The sequence below is a fragment of the Amphiura filiformis genome, chromosome 19 (assembly GCF_039555335.1).
Source record: "Amphiura filiformis chromosome 19, Afil_fr2py, whole genome shotgun sequence".
Classification (NCBI taxonomy): domain Eukaryota; kingdom Metazoa; phylum Echinodermata; class Ophiuroidea; order Amphilepidida; family Amphiuridae; genus Amphiura; species Amphiura filiformis.
In genome coordinates, this window is record NC_092646.1 from 30,900,612 (window position 1) to 30,923,187 (window position 22,576).

The following is a 22,576-nucleotide window of genomic DNA, read 5'->3' on the forward strand; positions in this document are numbered from 1 at the left end:
AGAGCCAGTACTGCATTGATTATTCATGGCTGCTGTCTACATACATGTACATTCCTATTGAACAACAAAACCTGACTCAATGCCTTTTGTTCAGGGGTGGCACTAAGTTGGGTTTCTGCACATGCAGCACAGCGAGCCCAGTGAGCGCTATTTTTTTAGTTTGAACCAAAAAACGAAACTTCATACATGTACAAGGACGCCCATCATGGTCCGTGCACACAATAAAATTGACCGTACTATTAAATAAATTTTTACTATAATAAAAAAGCCCCTAAAACAGGATTGCAATAACAGCACAGCTGCTTTTTTGGTTTGCGTCAACATATTTTGGATTTTCTGGGGGGAGGGTTCAGGGGTACTCAAGTTTGGTTTGGGTAGGAGAGTGCTGCTGAAAATTTGAAAGGGGACCCATCAATATACCGTACCAATTTTTCAAGAAATTTGGACCCATCGATAAATCAAAATACAAAATTGTCTTAATTTGTATGACTTTTCCTTCAAATTTTGGGGAAGTTTTAAAAAATGTCGGCTACAGTGAGGCAAAATTTTCCGAAAAAATTTTGAAAAAAAGACCCATCCATAATTCATATACCAAAATTGGCCTAGAAAAATTGGTGACCTTTGACATATTGTCATTCCGTTGCTGAGATCGACAAGTCTTTCAGTTGTCGCTAAGGTTACTAATATTTACAACATTTGGACAATTACCAGGCATGAGAATTTTCAGTTTTTAAACTGAATTCAGTTTTTTTTAGTGAAAATTTCCGCAACTTAATTAAATTTCAGCCTGTTTTTGTTATTTTTTGTCCGATTTCACATACATTGTCAGTTTTTTAGGAAAGTGCAGTCTCATGCCTGAATTATGCATGTTACCGTCAATTGTGAGATATTAATGACCTGGATTTGCATTCGCATTTTTGCATGCATATATTAATGAGGTTATGAATAGTCATCAAATGGCCAACAGATTAATGACAGGTCATTGAAGTCTAACTCTAGGCAACCGTAGGGACCATTTAACATTTTTTGTGACATAACTTCCGTCACTTTATTGGAAAAGTGATTGCTGGTTTGTTTGATTTTAGCATTCTGATATTTGCAGAATGTTGTAAATTTATATTAAAAATTCAAAGAACAGACCTTCCAGAATAGGTAGTCGTTACTCTGAGTTTCATGCCTAAAAGGCAATCTCCCTTTTGGGATTGAGCACTTTATTCAAAAGATAGTCTAACTTGAGTAAAATGTTGTTAAATTTATATTATATATATGTATATATAAAAAAATAAAAATAAATTTTAAGCATTGGCAACTTCTAATTTTGCTCTGTTTTGCTTCAACAGATAATGCATATGATCCGGACGTGCTCGCGTCCAAGCTGGACATCAATTATGAGAGCTTTGCCAACCACCCATGTCTTACTTTTACCGATGATGGGAATGGGTTAGACGCAGAAGGAATGCACAAGATGTTAAGGTATTAGGCTGTTCCAGTTGAAATCCATGTACATCCTATATGGAAGACATGTCCTTAATCTCTCACACAGGGGGTGTATTTCAAATGGGGTTACCTGAAGGGGGGATTCCATTTGAAATTAGTCCCCTGGGTGGTTATATCTTATATAGGCGGTGTATGGATTTCAATTGGAATAGCTAGATTGTTATCAGATTAGTGTGCGATATGGGATGGGTACCAATCAGAGAAAATATCTTACAATGCATTTCTTCCCGCTACTGATTTGCTATTCAGGGTTGTTCAATCATTCTTTATTAACACAGTAAGCAAAAGCAGGCAAAACAACAAAGAATGTACACAAATGCCCAGGTCATGTACAATGGTCAGCCCAGACACGGTGCAGGGCTGCACGCAAGACAATGAATTAAAAAAAACACAATGATTGTGACCAAAAATACCTTGATTAACAGAGCTCATCCAGTTCTTGCTGGTGAGGTATTTCTTTTCACTATATATGTAGACCATAGAGCACTGAATATCAAATCAGTTCAGTGAAGAAATGCATTGTGGGAAGTTATCCTCTCCAGGTACCTGTCAATATGAAATTCTATAATTGATGGGTACCTGGAGAAGATATCTTCCCACAATGCCATATAAAAGTCTATTGACTATAGGTTATTTCTTGTCACTATTGACCATATAGCACTGAAGAGCAAATCAGTTCAGGGAAGAAATGCATTTTGGGAAGGTATCTTTTCAAGGTAACTGTCAATATAAAATTTCATAAGACGTTGATAACAGTGGCTCCACTTATGAATATTGTGAAATTGGCAATCGTATACAAAATACAGATACTGTATGGTATTTTGACAGCATTTATGGAACAGTTTGGTTGAAAAAGGTGGTGGGGCATTTATTAGAGGAGGCGTTAATTAAAGAAAATACGGTATATATCGTCAACCTTCTACACTAATTGCCTAAGTCATTTTTTGTAATTTTGAGAACAAAGTACAAAATGTGGATCAAGCAATCGTAATCACCCTAATTCGGATGATTCCCTTTCATTTATATCATTATCATTTGTTCTTGTGCAAATATTGATGAATAAATATGTTTAAATGTAGGTTTGAACCATTATTACAAAAAATGACTTAGCCAATTAGCGTAGCAGGCTGACGATATGATATCATGTTTTGATTCTTATCGCAATTTTTTGTGGGCATGTTGATTTCCGGGCATGTTGAGTGTCAAATATGTTCTGGCATAATAATCATTGATCTTACCGGAATTAATTCCATGAGTGCCTAATAATTTCATGTTAGTGAATAGTCACTAGACTGGGTCAACTGTCTGGGTTGTTGACTGAGAAAACTGTGAAAAAAAGTGTTGGATTTTGCAAGACGACTGATAGATTTAGTCTAGAATAATCACTGGGTGGGCACTGGCATAAGTGGTTAATTGAAGACATTTTGTAGATTCAGCATACTAACATATTAAAATCTTTTTTTTGTGCTTATTTTTAATTCAACAGCTTCGGTTTTAGCCATAAGGAAGACACACCCAAACATCTCGCTGTAGGTCAATACGGCAATGGCTTCAAATCGGGGTCGATGCGTCTTGGCCGGGATGCCATTGTTTTCAGTAACAAAAACAATACCAAGACCATTGGGTTCTTGTCACAGACATTCCTGGAAAACATCAAAGCTGCCACTGTACTGGTGCCTATAGTGTCATGGAATCTGGCCAATAATATCCTTTTGTTGTTGTTGTTGTTGTTGTTGTTGTTGTTGTTGTTGTTGTTGTTGTTGTTGTTGTTGTTGTTGTTGTTGTTGTTGTTGTTGTTGTTGTTGTTGTTGTTGTTGTTGTTGTTGTTGTTATTCAATACATCATTAATGCACTTGGGCTTTTATGTACCCCCCCCATTGGGCTATTCCAGTTGACATCCATACACTCCCGATAGAAGACATGACCTAAATCTTTCACACAGAAATTTCAAATAGGGGTTACTCCTTTAGAATGGTCGACTCCTTTAGAAATCTACACCACCTGTTTGGGCGATTCAGGTCATGTCTTCCATATGGGGTATCTAAGTTTAGTTGACTTCTAACGTCATTGCCTGGCAGTATGTGCATGCATCATCACAATTTCACATTGTTTTTTGCTTGGGAGTATGCGTGCGCAACTGCGCATCATATTTTGGTTCATGGCCTGTGCTTTTAAAAAAACCCGCCACATCACAATAAGGCTATTGAACAGTGAAGTGCAGTTCGATCAAGCATATCGATATACCAGTCCCTTGCCTTTGAGGTCAACTCATTTATATCGATTTCAACTGGAATTCTGACACTTTCGAGTTGATGGCGACTAATTTTTGTACAGAAAAATCTGCCGAACTTTCTCTGGAAAATATTGTGTAATTCACATGCAATGTTTTGGAATCTCTTGGAATATCCTGACAGCTGGTCTTTAGAACAGTTTCAGGTTGTATGCCTGTAATTTTCAAAATTCAAAAGCCCAACATCTTGTCTTTTTGTGCAAATTATATGTGTATAAGATTTGAATAGTCAATGGTTAACACCTTACTCTTTTTGAAACTGACTGCATGGAGCCATCTGTACACAGAGCAGAGCTTATTAGATTTTATGTTTTCATGGTTCATTTACCCAAATACTCAGTCTACACCAGCATGTATAATAAAAGACAGAAGTAAAGAAACTAGTATGTGTCTGATGTCCTTGTCAATGTAACAGCACTCAGCTTGTGATTGATTACATCAAGGGTCCACAACTTATAAGTTCCCCCTAATGCTTTTTGAAAGAAATCAAAAATTATTTAACGAACTGTAAAATTGTAAAAAGTTATGAGTAACCTTATTTGTTTTACAAATCTGGACCAATTTGTAGTGTCACACCTCATTGTGTTCGGTCACAGTGGTTCATTATGTAAAAAAAGAAGCAGTCCATAGGAGTCAAATTTCAAACAATACAGTATGTCAGACCTGTTCATGTGTTTGTAATGGAAATAAACCTAACGTCTAAAATGTTTAGTAGGGAATGTGTCCTCCTATACTGTTAACATGTGCATTACAACGTCGGCGCATGCTTTTTATGAATGTCCGGATCTGTTGCTGGTTTCAGCCAGATTTACTGTTCACATCTCCTAACGAACAGACGTGGCACATCGACAAGGTGCTCTCGGCTGATTTGTCACTTCTCCTGTCACCTGAAATTTTGTTTTCAATTTTCGAATCGCATTAAGGGCAACTCCCATACGACGAGCAATGTTTTCACTGGTACATTTTCATCCAGTAAACCTATTGCTCGACCGCGAAGGAAATCAGGCAAACGCTGCATTATTAAAATGTGACTTTTCAGATGTGATGAACTACTGGCGATGTTTGGTCTTTTTCTCACTGCAGTACATATCCCGCCCAATTCAGCCATTTATCATTTAAAAAAAAGAAAAGATTTAAACACCTGCTTACTTTTTGAAAATAAAGAATACCAAAGATTAAGTTTTCATTAACAAACACATAAATTTTCCCGACCTACTCAGTGTATTGTTTGAGAGTTGACTCCTATGGACTCAGATGCAACTTTTAACACTGTTAAAAACGGTCTCTTTTTTTTACATAATAACCCATTGTGATTGAACGCAATGACGTGTGATGCTATAATTTGGTCCATATGTGTAAAACAAATAAGGCTACTCATACCTTTTTACACGTTTGCATTTCATCAAATATTTTTCGATTTATTCAAAAAAGTATTTAGGGGGGAACTTATAAGTTGTGGACCCTATAGCATAAGGCCTAAAAAAATGGTTTGATTGGCATAACCAACCAACCCTAAAAATAGGCCCGATCCTAGACTTTTTTTCTTATTTTTTGCCAAATTTTTATGCAAAAAGAAATTGAATAAAAAAAAAAAAAAAGTTCCAAGGCCTTTATTATACACAATTTACAGCTTAAATGTGTGTGTGAAAAAATAATTAAAAAAATTGCCAACTGACCCACCCTAATTTTTTTTATGTTATGCCGATCAAACAATTTTTTTTAGGCCTAAGTATGGTAGTCTTGATTAACAGGGATATCAGACTTTAGTGTTTTAATTTCTGTCTTATGTTAAGCCCTGCCATGATTGTGTGTGTAAGAAACATAATCTACAATTTTAACCCCTCCCTTGTCAAGAAACTTAATTTTGTTGACAAGGATTTGCAAATCTTGCAGTTTGTTCCTTCGCCATGAACTCCATTGTCTGTCATCCGCAAAAAGCACACAAACAGATATGCCTTGCTAAATTTTGTTGAAAGCAAAAATCGTCAACATTTTAACTCGCTTGGAAGTTACATTGTTTTTGGCCTTAACAGAGTTGCTCACATCAGATTATACGCAGTGCAGATGCAGAGCCTAGTCTGCGCGCAATATTGAAACACTCCATCTTCACAACAACAGATGAGTTGTTTGCACAGTTTAAGAAGATCAACAGTCACAAAGGAACAAGGATACTGATTTACAATCTAAAGAGGTAAGAATTCAACCACATGATAACTACCTGCTGATTGGCCAAAATGAATATTGTGTCCAATTTTGAACCAATCAAGGAGGGTATTAATAAGATCATCTGCAAGTGTAAGTTTGACCATAAATAGTTAAAAGCCTAGTCATAATTGGCAATTGAAATGAGCAGTTTAAGTTATCGACCAATCAGAAATGCTGTTAGATGACCAGTGGTGTCCAGGGGGTTGAACCCTTCCTCAGGTCCAACTGGTAATGTTGACTATAGATGAATCAAATTTCACGCTTTCCTACACAAAAGGATAAAATCCACCCAATTGGGGAGTCACAATACCGGTTTGGTGCGGATGGGAACCAGTCATGGCCGAATTAATTCTTACCATCACTCGGCTTGTTGGATTCATCTATACATTATTTAATCAATTGATCCAAAACATGGACCATCAGAATCTGTAGATAGTTTCCCTTCCACTTCCCATAAATTTATGGAAAGTTCTCTTTTACCGATCATGGGTCAGGAAAGTTGTCAATATGTGACGTGCTCCCACAAAATTTGCGTAAAGTCGCAAGTTGTAGTTTCGAGACCCCTTGCTGAATAGGGCATTCTGTATGCCAGTATAATGTGCTTTGTGAAAGGGGCACAACATGCACAATAGGGCATTCACAACGGACATACTAACTGGCTTGTGCATCAACCCGTACGAAACCCGTACGACCCCGTACGAAACTTGGGGAGCTGATGCTGGTTGCGAAAGTTTATTTGTGGAATGTCTATAGGGTATGCGCTCTTGAAGCAGCAAAGTCCCTGATTTGTTGTTTAATGGTTTATGGAATGATGTGGGCCGTAGTGGTCAGCGACAACCTGTGAAGTGTGCTGAGGCTTGTGGATCAACGTCTAGGCGTTGTGCCTGTGCGTAGCGCACTATAAATCACTGCGCTTTTTTTTTCAAACAAAGAACATCAACTCAGCAGCCAGGAGGTCTCAAAACTACCAACTTGCGACTTTATGCTTATTTTGCAGGAGCAAGTCGCATATGTCATGTATGTGTTCCCTCTCTGCTCATTTTATGTGCTGTTCAAATCCAACTGAAACTGGATAATATTAAAATCCAGAGAAGATATCTTACCCTTCCCAGAATCCTTTGCACCTCATTACATCAAATGACACTTCTTATTACTTTGTACAGGTTCCCTTTTGTTTTCATGTTGGAAATAGACTGGCTAAACATGGGTCACTCAACAGTCAAGAAAGAAACGTATTTTGCCAGATCTGGATGTGCTCTGTTCAGTGAGATACATTTTGTCACTATCGACCCATGTTGCACTAGGAACAGGGAATTAAAATGGGAGATATGCATTATGGGAAGTTTAATATATATCTTCTCTGGTTAAAACTAGGGTCCCTATATATGGAGAGTTGCGACAACTTCCAAAAATGTGTCTAAATTGTTTTTAAAGTTATATATATAGGGACTCAGTTAAAACCCAATTGGATTTAACATTATTTGGCTGCTGTGTGGGAAGTACTCTTTGGAATTCCAAAATTTTGTGCACCTGTGGCACTATTTTAGAAGTAAATTGTTGGATCTGGAATGGCTATTTAACTGTTTGAATTCCAAATCTTCCTCACAGGGAGGAGGAGTGTCAAATGTAATAGTGCAACCTCTTAGTGATTCAGTCCTTCATTTTTGAAAATTGCAGGAGCTCTGTTAATCACTCTCCTGAGTTTACTAAGGTGCTCAACAAGGAGCTCAATCTTTTAATATCTGTATTAAAACATGTAGGGATTCAAGTAGTGAGGAGCTCAGTAAACCTGAAATGTTGTTAAGGAGAGCTGTAGGAGCTCTAGTGCATTATATGAACTGTATGATAAATAGTTATTTTTCTCTTATGTATCATCAGGGATACGAGCAACCGCCTTGAATTTGACTTCATGAAGGACGGGCACGATATCATCCTTGCCGAGGAATACGACTTGACGCATCCAGCGGTCAGTATGGTTGGACCTGATAATGATAGTGATATTCCGGAGCATACATATTCATTGAGGGTACGTTTTAGTCAAGGATCTGTTTAAAGTTGCAGGATATTTGGGACTGTGCATTACTGAACTTGTTACTATTAATGAAGAAAAGAAAACGATTATTTATCGGAATTAAGAACAGATCGTGACACGTTTTCTTGAGTTTACTATTTTGAAATAGCACTTAATTTTAAGTAAGGTGAGTTGGTACCTAATTCTAGGTTGACATGTTTATTTGTTGAAACAATCGCTCTGTGCTGAGACACACTTCAGTCTTGACGGCACCAGGCTCAAGCAAATGCTTAAGCCAGGCAAAAAAGACCTATATAAGCATGCTGGCCTATGAAAGCGAATAAAGTAACCAAATTTAAGATAAAGAACAAGGGAAAGAAGACCACTGTCCAAAATTCATGTGAATAATATGACAGTCAACCTTCGGGTCTAGAGAGAGAAAAGTCTTAAACCAATCTCAACTCCCTCAAAGGCTTAATCTGGTTGGAAAGTTTTTGGGCATACGTCACAACTTTCTTGAGGAAGAAAAATAATCTAAAAAATAGAATCCATATAAAAACATGCAAGAACGGTCACAAGAATGTTATGCTCTTGCTGAAGATCATCAACTATGGCATTGTATCTGTGAAGTCAAGAGCTGTCAGCCGTGCCCATGACAGGAGCGTACCAACCAACCAGCATGTAAAAAGAGACACATTTAGGGCCGACAAGTGCATCCTTTCGAAATGGATGTGCACATATTTTATATTTGTTCAATTTTTTTCTTAATAATATAAATAATCTTATATCTGTCACCCTTCCCAGGCATTCTGCTCTATTCTATACATGAAACCCAAGCTCCGTATCCACCTGAGGAAGAGGAAGGTCCAGACCTTGTTTGTTGAGAAGAGTCTCAGCCGGACTGAGAGAGATACCTACAAACCAAAGAACGTCCAGGTATGCAAGCTCCCAGGGGTGGGATAGAGTATGAGAGGGGTTGTTAGACCCCCGGGTTAGACCATTGTTTTTGTTTGGTGAGATGTTCATCAGGATTCTGAAACTGACCCAGGAATTGTACCAAATGAAAAAAAGCCCCAAAATTAAACTGCTGTAAAAGTGGACATGTTTGAGTGATTCATTTTTGCACTTTGCCAATTTTAAAACGTTTTATTTCTTTTTGAATTTGTTATTCTAAGCTTCCTTATATTTATGCTCGGTTTCAGCCTATTTGTGCTCCTCCGTCACTAAACAAACCCTCTGGCGACAACCTCATAGTACGTCTTTCTGATTGGCTGAACATTAACTTGGTAAATAGGCTGCCACACATGCATGGGAGTACGCGCTGTGGTTTTTCTGGCATGAAAGGCGTTATCAGACAATTGGCGCCTCTATGGCTGAAGCCCATAGTATAGTCCTATCATTCTTTTGTTCACTTTGCCACTTGCGGTTTCAGTTTAACTACAAATCTGGGCGTACAGAGGTCAGACTCTTGTTAAATAAGGCACTCATGTTATACTTCACCAATTTAATAAAAATTTAAATGGAAATTCATAAACCAATCGGCAATTATTATTATGAGGTTGTCACCCGGCGGTTTGTTTAGTGATGAAGGGGCACAAACCGGCTGGGACCGAGACTACCGTATATTGGCCTATACACAAAAGGAATATATTCCTGCGTTAACATTTTCATGTCAGCTGCTTGAAACGTGAAAAGCAGGCAAATATATGTACAAGTAGCGCAAACATTTCCACTAGTTATTTTATGCCTTACAACATGAAAAGGCTGCATCATGAGAATAAGTGTTTGAGTGGAAAATAATTTGGTTCAGTTTGGTGGGGATTAAGCCCAGAACCTTTGTATTGCCAGGGAGGAGCTCTTAGTAGTTATCTCTGAAGGGTTGAGAACTTGATAGTTGCTCATAAGCCGAAGTGCCTACCTCTTTTCCCTTGGCATTTAGCTGAGGGTGGGCCACTCACTGAGTCCTTCTTAGCATATGCCGGTACCCATTTATATACCTGGGTGCAGAGAGGCAATAGAGGTTAAGTGCTTTGTCTAATAGCACAACATACATGTAATGGCACCACTGGGTTTGAACCTTCAGCCTGCCAATCATGAGTCGGAGTCGAACCGCTGCGCCACCCTACGGCAAATGTATATAGGTTAAATGAAAAAGCTTATTTGATTCTGTCTTTTCAGTGGCATTGGGTGATATCCATAATAATAATAATAATAATAAGTGGGATTTATAAAGACGCGCCTTACATTGAAAACACAACCCCAAGGCGCATACATATGAAAAATAAGAAACAGAAGAACATAGCTAAAATATAATAAACTACATCAAAAGCATATAAGAACACACCTATAAATTACATATTAAAGTCATTACATAATATAATACAGTTTTAAGAAAATATATATGATAAAAACATGTCCAGCAAATATAATAAAAAAAATTCATGTCACTTCATAATAAAACATGTTTGAAATACACCATAATCTATACAACAGTGTTCAGCAACAAACATTTGAAGAAAACAGAGAATGCACTCAAAGATTAAAAAGATATGTCTTCAATGAGTTCTTGAAACATTGCACAGATTTGGCACGTCTGACAGACTCCGGTAGACTGTTCCATTCATACGGCGCCGCGATTGAAAAAGCTCTTTTTCCGTACCCAGATTTAACGGATCGAGACGCGCGCGGAATCTGCAGAAGCCCCTTGGAGCTCGATCTTAAAGTCCGTGAGGGTACGTATGGAGTGAGGAGTTCACTTATGTAGAGAGGAGCCAGGTTTGAAAGCGATTTGTAAACTAACAACAGCATCTTAAAAAGAATCCGCTTTCTGATTGGCAACCAATGCAAATCTCGAAGGATTGGTTGTATGTGGTCGCGTCTTCTAGCTCCCACAACCAGACGAGCTGCCGAGTTCTGCACACGCTGTAGTTTTGCGATATCAGCGTCTGGAAGTCCATAAAGAAGACAGTTACAACTGTCAAGTCTCAACGATATAAAAGCGTGGACGAGACGCTCTGTAGTAGTCTTATCGAGGTATTTCCTCAGCTGGCTAATTGACCGCAGTGCGTAAAGGTCTGTCCGACACACATTACTGACATGATTTGACATGGTAAGCTGGTTATCGATGAACACTCCTAGGTCTCGTACACCTTCCACAGGTTTAATGTCAGCAGTACCGACCTGGACAGAAGGCGCAGTCGTTTTGGATCGAAATCGAGACGATTTATGCACAATTTCTGTCTTTGCGTCGTTTATCTTGAGCTTGTTGGATGTTGCCCAAGCCGAATGTCTGAAACACAGGCTTCTATTGGCGCAATGGCTTGTGTGCTAGCGGACGGATCAAACATGATATACACTTGTGTATCGTCAGCATACACCATTCCGCTAATTCCATGAGCATTCAGAATATCTTGGATTGGACCAGAGTACAAAATAAACTGTATTGGACCGACCACAGATCCTTGCGGAACACCGTATATTAGAGGATGGTTCTCAGAAGCAGTCTTGCCAATGACAACTGATTGGTTACGTTCAGAAAGGTAAGATCTGAACCATTCAAGGGCAACATCAGTGACACCATACCTTTCCCTCAGCCAAGTTAGTAGCATGGTGTGATCTATGGTATCGAACGCGGCGGATAAGTCCAAGAGTATAAGAATAGCCTCCTTGTTGTCATCCACCGCGCGTAGAAGATCGTTTTGCACACGTACCAGGGCCGTCTCTGTAGAATGATGTTGTCTGTATGCGGACTGAAGATTGTTGTGAAGATTGTTATCATCGAGATATTCCTGCAATTGGGCAGATACCACGCGCTCAAGAATCTTGGATATAAAAGACAAGTTTGAGACGGGCCTATAGTTCTTGAGGTCCTCAGTATCGGCATTGTTTTTCTTGAGAATAGGACGTATCCTTGCTGATTTTAGTGCAGGTACAATGCCAGTAGAGAGGAGCGGTTTATAATGCTGGTAATAATAACCGGTAATAACACATCAATACAGTCCTTCAGAAGAGCAGTAGGAATAGGGTCAAGCATGCAGTATTTTGTAGGGGCATCCATGATGACTTTCCTCACAGCATCTTCGGAAAGTGGAGCAAAAGAGTCAAGTTTGCTGTCACACGAATTGCAGATGTCAACAGACAGGCTAACCGAAGATGTTAAGTCCAACTCCTCCCTGATGTTTTTAATCTTGCCAGTGAAGAAGTTGGCAAAATTGTCCGCTACATCGTTGTCTTCACCAGAAGGACGGACAGGGCGGGATGAACCATGCGACATATTGGCTACCTTGCGAAAAAGTTGGCGTGAATCGCATTCAGCAATTTCAGCTCTGTAGTAGTTCGTTTTAGCGTTACCAAGCAATTTCCTGTATGCTTTGCAATCCTCAGAGAAAATTTGACGATGAACTTCGAGGTTTGACTTCCTCCATCGCCGCTCACTGCGACGCTTTGCACGCTTAGCTTGCTGAAGATCTTCTGAGTACCAAGGGGTGTGGGGTCTAAGTATCACAGTTCGCGAAACCTCCGGTGCATGCTTGTCCAGAATATCGCTCAAGACTTCGTTGTACTGGTTCATGTAGTCATCAAGATCGCTACAAGTCTCAGTAAGCAATGATGAAGATCGTATATCTTGCTTAAAGGCCACAATGTTGATGCTGCGCAGCTTCGAGACACTACCTGTACCCTTGTAGTACTAGGTTTGGACAGCTTCAGTTTACACAAAACTGCGAAGTGATCTGACGGCATACTTTGATCAACATCAACATCAGACACAATGTCATCCACACCACAGTGATAACAAGATCCAGAATATGGCCATGTATGTGCGTAGGCCTGTCTACAAATTGTTGCAGATCAGCTGAGTTAAGCATATTCAGGAACTTCCGAGGCGTCGTAATCATCAGCAACGTCAAGATGAAAGTTGAAATCGCCAGTTACCAGAATGCTCGTCGAGATATTAGGGAAACGTTCCATCAGGTTTGAAAAGTCATTGAAGAAATCAGATGTTTTCAGTTTATTTATCTTAGTAGGACGAGGTCTATAGATGACAAATAATCTCACTGCTTTGCTACCAGATGAAACAGTTAAGTCCATGTGCTCGAAGGATGCATAAGTACACTCCTCGTTCTTTGTGATCACGAACCCCTTGCGCAATATAATGAAGACACCACCACCAGTTCTCTCCTTGCGTGGAATATGATGAATGTCAAAGTCACGCAATGCATTCTCTAGATCTGCCAGTGCACAATTATCACGGTTACTTCCAGTCAACCACGACTCAGTGATGGCAAATATATCCAGTTTATTGGAAATGATGAAGTCAATAACGGATGTAGTGCAGTTGTCTTTCTTAATTGATCTTGCATTCCAGGCGGCAAAGCGACAGTTTAGTTGAGTAGAGTAACTCCGGTTATTTTGACATTTAACCAAGTTAGAGGGTTTGAACTGGTTAAAGGTTTGGTTGACTGATTTCTTTGAGTTATTATCGGTTTTATTGAGCGAATCTTATTCATACCAGCTCTGCAACCACGCTTCGTTCGTTTAGCAATGTTCAGATCCACTAGTCTTGACCAAGTCTCTTTATTACAATGGGTGTTTATCACACCTTTTCCGACATCGATGAGCAAATCTCTGGTGTAAGTAATACGACACATAATTGAACGATGAAAATACACTATGTCCGAAAAAGTCAATAATTATACACACAGTAGTACACAGTATACAGTTTATATAGTAGTAGTTCAATTCACGATGCAAAGACGATAAAATATGATAAAAGTCACATTCTCAGCAAAAATCATGGTAAGCGAGTGTCCTTCGTGATCACAAAAGTACTTACATAACATCAAAAAGAGTTAAATAATGTAAATCAAGGCGAAATCAGATAATATATCACAGAAAATGTGGAGCGAAGTATAAAGCGTGGTGCAGCCACTGGAGGGCGCAAGTAAATAATAATAATAATTACCATGTTGGTAACATTTTGATTTAATTTTGTTTTTATTATAGCTTGTTCCAGACAGACCAGTAAAAATAACATTTGGGTTTAATCCAAAGAAGAACCAATATGGCATGTTGATGTACCACAAAAACAGGCTCATCAAACCATATGTGAAAGTGGGCTACCAGTTGAAGGTGAGTGACTTCGGTACTGGCTTTGGGTCTATCACCCTCACCCTCCGGGTTCAGGGTGATAGGCCCGTAGCCAGTACCTCAGAAAAATAGTTTGCCCTATTTCCCCTCTAACCATGTAGTATTTGTATACAGACCCTATCGAATAAACCATGTTGGTGGAACAGGCTTTGACTATTTCTGAATGGCAATTGAATCACCTGTTCGATACATGTGTGATATATTGTTCTCAAAAGTCAATGTTGGTGGATGGTGTTTTGATGACGTAGTTATAGTAAATGACCTTAGGCGACGAAAAAAGAAAACCCTGTTCTACGGGCCCGACCGACCCAGATTTTGAACAAATTGGGGAAAAAAATGTTCCTGTACAAATGAATGCCGACCCAAATTTTGAAAATGTCAAAATGTCAGGAACATATTTTTCTTTTTGTATTTTCCCAAATTGCAAAATATTTACAAATTTTGGTGATTTTTTGGGTCATTTAAAAAAAAAAACCTGACCGACCAACCCTACTTGAAAGGTTCCTCCGCCCGTAGAACAGGGGTTTTTTTTCGTCGCCTTATAGACCTAATAACATATTCATCTGCCACTCTATTCACCATTCAACATTTTTGCACATGATTGAAGGTATCTATACCTATCTTTGCGTACACCAACTAAAGCAAGATCATTCACTGATGGCTTTATTCTATTTTTTAAAGGTGAACCTCATTGAAAATAAAGTTATATATCAATGGAAAGCTTATGATGTCAGGAAGCAGAAAAGAATATTTTTTATTTGCCTAACGTACCAGGCTAGACAAAATCTCCATGCAAAGATTGGATATTGGCACCCCCTAAATTACAAAAGCGAAATCGTTCAAATTGGGCGCTTTCGTTGATGGCGTCAGCTCGGGACACACAGTTACTTCCGGGTTTGATTGTAAACACAATACTGTGGCATGCATTGGGCCAATGTACGAATTAAGTCATTGTCAACTTACTTTACATGAAAAATATCTTCAATAAAATAAGAATAACATGAAGGAAACATCATGATCAAGTCAAGAATGAAGTTCCTGAATAAAGTGTGTGGATAAAAATGGAAAAAGTGCTGGCCGGGGTGATTTGGGATAGGCCAAGCCATCCACGATATGCATAGGGAATATTACAGTAAAGCACGAAGAGCGAAGATTAGCGAAGAACCGGAATGAAAACAGATTGCAAAAATAACTGCTAGTGCTACCAGTTCAGATCGTCACACCAAGTTGAGATAAACTTATCACAATGAGAAAATGAAGGAATAGAATAAGGTACATGTACAGGATTTTTTAATTATTTCTTAGCTTTACAACCGGTCATGTATGATAGGCGAACTCGTAGATACATACGGGATGAACTCAGTGGCTGACTGAGTCGCCGAGTGTTCGGTATCCGCGACTGTACTGTACTTGCAGACAAAATGGACCGATTTGATATTCACATTCTGATATTTCCAACTTATTGCTACTTCATCAGCAAAATTTATTCCTGTAAATGTTCCAAATATCAAGGAACGATTGATCAAATCAGCTAATACACAGAGAAGTGCTCCCGGAAGGCGAAGGCTAGCGCTGTTTGGGTATATCCGCCTCGCAGACATCAGCTCCTGCAATTTCTTCAGTATTTCGCTACTACCATCATCCATACAACAATTACATGGATGTTTTTCTTTTTCAGTAGGGCTACACCGATTGTGCTATCATCAAGAACTGTGACAGAAATGACAATATTATAATTTAGATTTCAGAATTCCATCAAATAACGGTCTACCAAGCCTAAATTGTATTTATAAAGTATTTGTTTCTTTCAATTGTCAATTCATGGAAAGAATATTTTCCGCAATGAACGATATCCGACCGGGAATGATCACGCGGCGCTAGATATGAAAACCTTTTATGAGCTGGATTTAATGAAATCTTTTTTGATTACTGCAAGACAATATTTTTAGAAATCAGATATTTTAAAATGAATCAAGAACAGGGAATGTCACTTGATAAGCAAGTATTTAATTTGATGTTTATATTTATTATGCCATGACCGGTCACCGGTCGCAGCAAGCATTTGCGCATGGAATTGATCACAGCGCGAAATTCAAACTCAATAACCCAATTATACCCAGCCAGTTTCGACTGATTTTGTCCAAAATTTACGGAAAATTTATGTGTTGACAATAATTCTATTATTTGCAACTTGAATATTCCTCTAATTTCAAGCTTAATTGCGAAAATGCATACAAAAGCAGACTTGATCACACCTGCTGCAACACACACCGCACCGCAAGTGCTATACCGGAGGACGAACTTGGCGACTCGCTGTGTTTGCGCATATCCACCTAATTGGTCGGGTGAATGCTATTTCTTCATCAGCAATTTACGCATCTTGTTCGTTATAAATCCATAAAAACATGAATGTTTCACTTTTTCAGTACCGTACACTGATTGTACTATCATTAAAGAATCGTGACACAAGTGACAATATTTTATTCAGATTTCAGAATTCCATCTACTAAGCCTCAATTGTACTTATTTTATAATAAAGTATGTTTCTTTCAATCGTATGATTGCGTGGAAAGAATGTATTTACCGCAATGCGCTAAATATGAAAACCTTTATGGGCTGGATTTGATGAAATCGGCGGGTTTTTTATTAATTTTTGATTACTGCAAGGCGATATTTTTAAATATCAGATATTTTCAAATGTATCAAGAATAGAAATGTCACAAACAAGTATGTAATTTGTTTTTCGATCATGTTTATTCAGTCCATGACATGAGCGGTAGCAACAAGTTTATGCATGGAATTGATCCCAGCGAAATTCAAACTCAATTACCCAATTATACCCAGCGAGTTATGACTGATTTTGTCAAAAATTTACGGAAAATTTATGTGCTGACAATAATTCTATTATTTCTAATATATATAGGGGGGCCTAGAAGGAACCAGCAACTTGAAGATTCCTCTAATTTCAAGCTTTATTGTGAACATCAGACTTGCCGGGCAGCTTGCAAAGTACAGGAAGCAAGTCGTGTTTACACGTTTCCGAGTACGATCACGTGACTGCGAACCCTGAGCTTACGTCACGAGCATTCTCAAGGTCATAGACGATTGATTTGGGTGCTTTTTGGGCGCCTTAAAAAAGACCAAAAATTTTTTTAATTTTTCAGCTTTATTGGCCATCAAAAAAATCGGAAAAAATAATTTTTAGTATCCTGACATTATAAGCTTTCCATTGATATATAACTTTATTTTCAATGAGGTTCACCTTTAAACACAAAAATAGAAACCGGGATGGTATTGTTCACTGTCATAGTGAATACCTCATACCTTAGTTACTGGTTCATGCTTGATATGCACACCTGTTAGCAACCCATTGACTTTGTGTTATGATCATTTTGATTGTGGTTCGAACACAAATAGCATGAACCAGTTGACCTGGCAATAATTGATTTTGATGTCACACAACAACAGTGAATGCCTAAATGGTTTGTACTAAGTCTTGCAGTCAAAGAGGTTTTAGTCTGGATATAACTGTAGTTAAAGTGATTCTGACCCTGGCTTCATCTTTTCTTCTTTCCAGCCTGATCAACGTGGTGTTGGTGTCCTTGGTGTAGTGGAGTGTAACTTTCTTCAGCCAACACACAACAAGCAAGACTTCCTGGATACAAACGTCTATAGGTAAGTCATATTGTGCAGCTAAGATGATTATTGTGCTATTCCGGTTGAAAACTATATGCCCTCTGCGGAAGACATGACCTTAATCTTGCACACAGGGAGTGTGAATTTTAAGTGTGAATGGATGACTTCATTTGAAATCTATATCTCTAGATTAAGATCATGTCTTCCATAGGGGGATGTATGGATTTCAACTAGCCTATTCTCAGTGCTACTGTACACGTTCCAAAGCAGGCTTTGTGGCATTTTACTTCACCCACCATGTTGTGTCAAGGATTCTGGAGTACTAATATACTACGAGATAAGCCACTTGTTTGCGTAAATGAAGTCATTTACAAAAGTAACAAAAGCCAGATACTAGACTTGTATCAAGATTGTTAGAATAATTTTGTTACAATCATAATTTGCAATCAAAGATCTGGAACAGTGTACGATCAAGCTTAGCAACTGTAAATCAAACAAAACTACCAGTAAGTCAGTGTCACTATTGAAGCAGTACATATAATCATCTGACAATCAAACTAGAGCTTTTAAATCTCTGAAAATTTTTAAGCTTAATCTCCTTCAGACATACTGACTATAGTCCGTCAACTCAGAAGTACAAAGTAGATAGACCTCGGAAACTGGAGGTATGGGAATAATTATTTCAGTACAATGCATGTGTAAATGCTTTTTTGGCGCACAAACTGCTGCACGATTTGTACTTGCCGAGGGCACCAAGCTCTTTATGCATAACGTTTTTTAACATGCAGTGCGTGTGACGTAAAGCATGGACCCCCGATGCCATAGATTTGCTTTGTACTTCCGAGTTGACGGACTATATCCTTACCATATCTCTGATTGGGTCAATACATGATGATATATAGCCATCTTTGTAATTGTTCTTAGAGGCTGGTATAATTCATCGGTAATGCCAGAGGTATTCATTTCTTTTGTCTGACATTGAGTATATTATCTTATAGTTTTCTTTTATATCAATCATTACAGGAGTTTAATCAGTTCATTAGGCAGCAAGTTGAATGATTATTGGAATGCAAAAATGGGCACTCCAACGATGATGTCCGGAGGAATCGTGGATCTCGTAAAGCCTGAACCAGCAGAGTAAGTAAATGGTACAACAATGATTCTGGAGTTGTGAGAATAAAGCTATTGTTTTTAGTTACAGTCATGTATTTATTTTATGGCTGTTTTATCAAGGTTGATGGCTTTTATACAAGTCACCCCCTAATAAGTAATATTGTCCATTGAGCGCTGGACACCTGTGTGAGCATGCCTTGGGCATTGTATACAGCTGACATATTCTTACGATAGCGGAATAAATGTAACACGCTTTGATACATGTGAAAGGTGCCGTATAAATGTCAACATTTTTTTAATATCATTTCCCAATGGCATCACCACTCTCTACAGATAATTTATTGATTTATTTACAACATTCGGCTGAAGCTAGGCAAAGCCCAATAGTGCTCAGAGGCTACTAAATTTAAGGGATGCCAACCAAATATGACAGGACAGGGATATGGGAACAGGTCTGATTTTAAAAGCAGGAGGAAAAACGGGAGTACCCGGAGAAAAACCTGTGAGGACGAGCAGGGATTGGCAACCAAACTCACATGTGGTAATGCGGAAAATGAACCCGGACCGCAATGATGAAAAGTGAGTGAGAAGACCCCTACACTAACCTGTCATCCCTCACTATGACCCACAACACCCCATAGTTTACTCTCCAGAGGCAATTGAGGGGATCATTCAAGAGTGTAATATTACTCTCATCAGACACCTCTAAGTCAAGGCCTGTAATATCCTCAAATGGTCTTCTATTTTATACTTCCATTTCTTTCTTTTCAATTGTGAATCTCTCCTCCATTGCAGTCATCCAGATGATAATTGGGTACAGTGTGATCGTTGTCAGAAATGGCGTAAGCTGCCAGCAAACGCAAACATGGCAGTCGTGAAGCGACTGAAAGAGTGGTTTTGTGAGATGAATCCAGATCCACGCCATAGGTAAGTAGATGAAATGACGGTATGGGATGAAGGCGCTCTTTTGCCGCCAAAAAAATTGACTTATTAGCGTAAATGCCAAGGAATTCAAAATAGGTCAAATTTTAAAGAATACACATTACACCTAAACAAACTTTGATACACATTTTTATGTACTTTTGTGTAAACACGAAGACACGTAGCGCTGGCATGATTGTTAGACACGACACGATGGAACAATCGGCCCTCATGAATATGCTAGAATTCACAGCATACGAAACACAAGGATTTTCACAGACTGTAGTAGTCTGTGATACATACATGGGGCTATTCCAGTTGAAATCCATACACCCCGTATGGAAGACATGACCTTAATCTTTCCAACAGGGAGTATGAATTTTAAATAGGGTTACCTGAATGGGTGACTCCATTTGAAATTTACACTCCCTGTGTAGAAGATTAAGGTCATGTCTTCCATAGGGGGTGTATGGATTTCAACTGGAATAGCCCATTTGGTATGATGCTGTATGTTTAATTGTATGTGCACACTAGAAATTTGTATGTGTGTGTGTCCTTTAATATTTTTGGCAAAAATATTAATATGAAAATATCTTGTGTAATCTTTCAGCCATTGTAGTATAGCAGAAGAACCAGAAGACACAGATGACACAAGACCGTCATATGACAAGACATTGTTCAAGAGAAGACAGTAAGTTGGGTTTCAAAGAGATTAATCCCATGAGAACTACATGCCGATTGGCCAGTTTTCATTGTCAATTGGTCCAATCAGCAACAAGGTTAGAACAATTTCACCACACAAAAATATTGGGGTGAATTATTTGCAAAGCTCCATTCTGATTGGTGATTAATGTGAAGATATCATGTAATTGACCAATCAGAGGCCATGTTAGATTGGCATGTAGTGCTCAGAACCAGAAGACACAGATGACACAAGACCTTCCTATGACAAGACATTGTTCAAAAGAAGATAGTAAGTTAGGTTAAGAGATTATACTCAAAGAGTACCAACTCAAGAGCCTGAAACAATGATAATTTGCATTGTTAAGCTTGAGCATTGTCAATTGCAATGTTTTGCACACTCTGCGCTTGGCATTTATTTTTAGCACAACTTGTTACATCCAGTGCATAAACAACTACGCACATAGAATTAAAGTTTGCAGGATGCATAGAGAAATTATCTGGATGTACTCCATTTGCCCTCCATTATAGCGACACACAAACATGGCAGAGTCGGTACTCTTTGGTTCTGCCTCATTGGGAGGTACACTATTTGCCCTCCATGAGCAACACACAAACATGGCAGAGTCGGTATTCTTTGGTTCTGCCTCATTGGGAGGTACACTATTTGCCCTCCATGAGCAACACACAAACATGGCAGAGTCGGTACTCTTTGGTTCTGCCTCATTGGGAGGTACACTATTTGCCCTCCATGAGCAACACACAAACATGGCAGAGTCGGTACTCTTTGGTTCTGCCTCATTGGGAGGTACACTATTTGCCCTCCATGAGCAACACACAAACATGGCAGAGTCGGTATTCTTTGGTTCTGCCTCATTGGGAGGTACACTATTTGCCCTCCATGAGCAACACACAAACATGGCATAGTCGGTACTCTTTAGTTCTGCCTCATTGGGATGTACACTATTTGCCCTCCATGAGCAACACACAAACATGGCAGAGTCGGTACTCTTTAGTTCTGCCTCATTGGGAGGTACACTATTTGCCCTCCATGAGCGACACACAAACATGGCAGAGTCGGTACTCTTTGGTCCTGCCTCATTGGCGAGTTTTCATCATGTGCTATTTGAGGTTTTTCCCAGCATATAACAATTCCCTTTTGGTATTAGAGCTGCCAAAAATATGTATTTGAAGGTGCTGTAGAAGAATGATGGCTTGTATTTGTAACAATACATTATTAGCGGAAGTGAGAGAGTGGAATGTATCACAGAAATTTACTAATTTACGCTAAAATTGCTGTCTGCAATTTGAAAGCACTTGTCACTAAGTAGGTTTGGAGATGTGACCCAAGTCTAGTCTCTATACATGCATGGAAGGTTGGTATTAGTACGTAAATAGCTGTAGAAGAGTAAACAAGTTCATGAAATTTCTAACTTACCGTAAGCTTAAGCTACCAAAGTTGAGGATGATAAGTAGAATGTTTATGTCAAATGTGAACAGAATTAAAAAGAAAAGTTAACCCTTTATATAAAAATGCTTGCAAATAAAGAAACTTGCTCTTAGTTCAGTCAAATGGTACATGTCTTGGTTCTACTTTATTCCAGAATGCTTGCAAATAAAGAAACTTGCTCTCAGTTCAGTCAAATGGTACATGTCTTGGTACTACTACTAATTTAATCCAAAATTTGCTGAAATTTACTGTAGGTAGGTACCATTGTCTCTGATTCCTACTTGGGAGGATGCACTTGCCATCCATTATTATTGTATCATGAGGCCTGCAAGTCTAAAGTAAAGATTAGGGTTACCTGAACATTGTATCTTCTTATTTTCCCCAGACAAGCAGCTGAATACCAACGCAAAGCTGTCGAAGATGCCCGCAGGAGACAAGAGGTACTGAATAAAGGCTATTCCATTTGAAATCCATTCACCCCCTATGGAAGACATGACCTTAATCTTCCACACTGGGTGAGGGAGTATGAATTTCAAATGGAGTTGCACATTGTTAGGATTTCCCTTAAATCTGACAAAAAAAAAGTGGGGGTTGTCTCAAGTAGTACAGGAATTCTCTTAAACTC

The 22,576-nt window shown here is 38.7% G+C and overlaps 1 protein-coding gene across 1 annotated transcript in view; it reads left to right on the forward strand.

Annotated features, from left to right (window-relative positions):
• LOC140141606 (uncharacterized) overlaps positions 1-22,576 on the forward strand; it is a 46,247-nt gene that overhangs the window by 4,076 nt on the left and 19,595 nt on the right. The window contains exons 3-13 of the mRNA XM_072163518.1: positions 1,341-1,473; positions 2,984-3,214; positions 5,847-5,978; positions 7,871-8,018; positions 8,808-8,933; positions 14,007-14,132; positions 17,728-17,825; positions 18,810-18,923; positions 19,695-19,826; positions 20,431-20,511; positions 22,337-22,391. Of these exons, the coding sequence (XP_072019619.1) occupies positions 1,341-1,473; positions 2,984-3,214; positions 5,847-5,978; positions 7,871-8,018; positions 8,808-8,933; positions 14,007-14,132; positions 17,728-17,825; positions 18,810-18,923; positions 19,695-19,826; positions 20,431-20,511; positions 22,337-22,391 (1,376 nt within the window). The remainder of the gene's footprint in view (positions 1-1,340; positions 1,474-2,983; positions 3,215-5,846; positions 5,979-7,870; positions 8,019-8,807; positions 8,934-14,006; positions 14,133-17,727; positions 17,826-18,809; positions 18,924-19,694; positions 19,827-20,430; positions 20,512-22,336; positions 22,392-22,576) is intronic.